Here is a 920-nt window from a genome sequence, read left to right on the forward strand (position 1 = left end):
GGATATAAACCCAAGTATTAAGAGCTCTTATGTCTAGGTGGTAGCATTAAGGTTTACACTTCTTCTTACACTGAGTGTGTATCCTGTTTACAATAGGGTAAAAACGATAAACTCTCTTCATTTGGAAATCAAGGCACCACCATCATCTGCATCATCGCCAGGACTGTGGCATGGGGTTGGGGCTCTTACTCCAGGCTGGGGGGATGGCTGAAGACGCCTTCCTCTCAAAGCCAGGAAGAGCCAAGCTGGGACTCCCTCATGCCCCCATCCCATGCCCACCCCTCCTCAACTGCACAGCGGGCATCACTGTGCAGAGCCCTGTGTCAGATGGGGGGTGGGCAACAAAGCCCCCAAAAGCCACCTTCCTGCATGGAGGGTGTTATAAACTAGGGGGGAATGATGGCAGCACCCTTTAAAATAGCAACACGTTAAAACTCACAAATGAATAAATACACGCTGAGAAGCTGAATGTAACAAGAGATTAATAAAGAGGGCGAGCAGCAGAATGAACGTCTGGGGGAGGACTGTTAATAAGGGAAGAGGGTGTTGGCATTAATTGCTCCAAGCCAAGGAAGGCAGGTCAGGGCTCCTGGTTTAGGCGGCTCCAGGGACCAACAGGGGCCAGCGGTCAGGACACTTTGGCGGAGCAGCTCCCAGCTGACAGCGCTCCCCCAACCCCCAACAGTTCCTTCTGGCTCCTCTGGTTGCCAGGGGAGTGGAGACTGGAGGGGGGCTCTGCAGGCCAGTTAGATGAGGGGAGGCAGGAAGGAGAAAAGTGAGGCTGTATCACACCGTTCCCTTCCCCCACCTCATCCCCCATTTCTCTCACCAGGGTCCCTGAGATGCTCGGAAGTACCCCATGCCCTCCTCTCGCCTGTCCCCGCCTACATTTTTTTTTTTTTTTTTTTTTTTTTTTTTTT

General features: G+C 52.2%; 1 protein-coding gene across 1 annotated transcript in view; it reads right to left on the reverse strand.

The window, feature by feature from the left end:
• Positions 1 to 628: 628 nt before the first annotated feature.
• Positions 629 to 920, reverse strand: part of KIF18B (kinesin family member 18B) — an 11,607-nt gene continuing 11,315 nt past the window's right edge. Inside the window, exon 16 of the mRNA XM_007455133.1 lies at positions 629 to 735. Coding sequence (XP_007455195.1) covers positions 629 to 735 — 107 coding nt within the window. The remainder of the gene's footprint in view (positions 736 to 920) is intronic.

Source organism: Lipotes vexillifer, unplaced genomic scaffold (assembly GCF_000442215.2).
Source record: "Lipotes vexillifer unplaced genomic scaffold, Lipotes_vexillifer_v1.1 scaffold1639, whole genome shotgun sequence".
Taxonomy (NCBI): domain Eukaryota; kingdom Metazoa; phylum Chordata; class Mammalia; order Artiodactyla; family Lipotidae; genus Lipotes; species Lipotes vexillifer.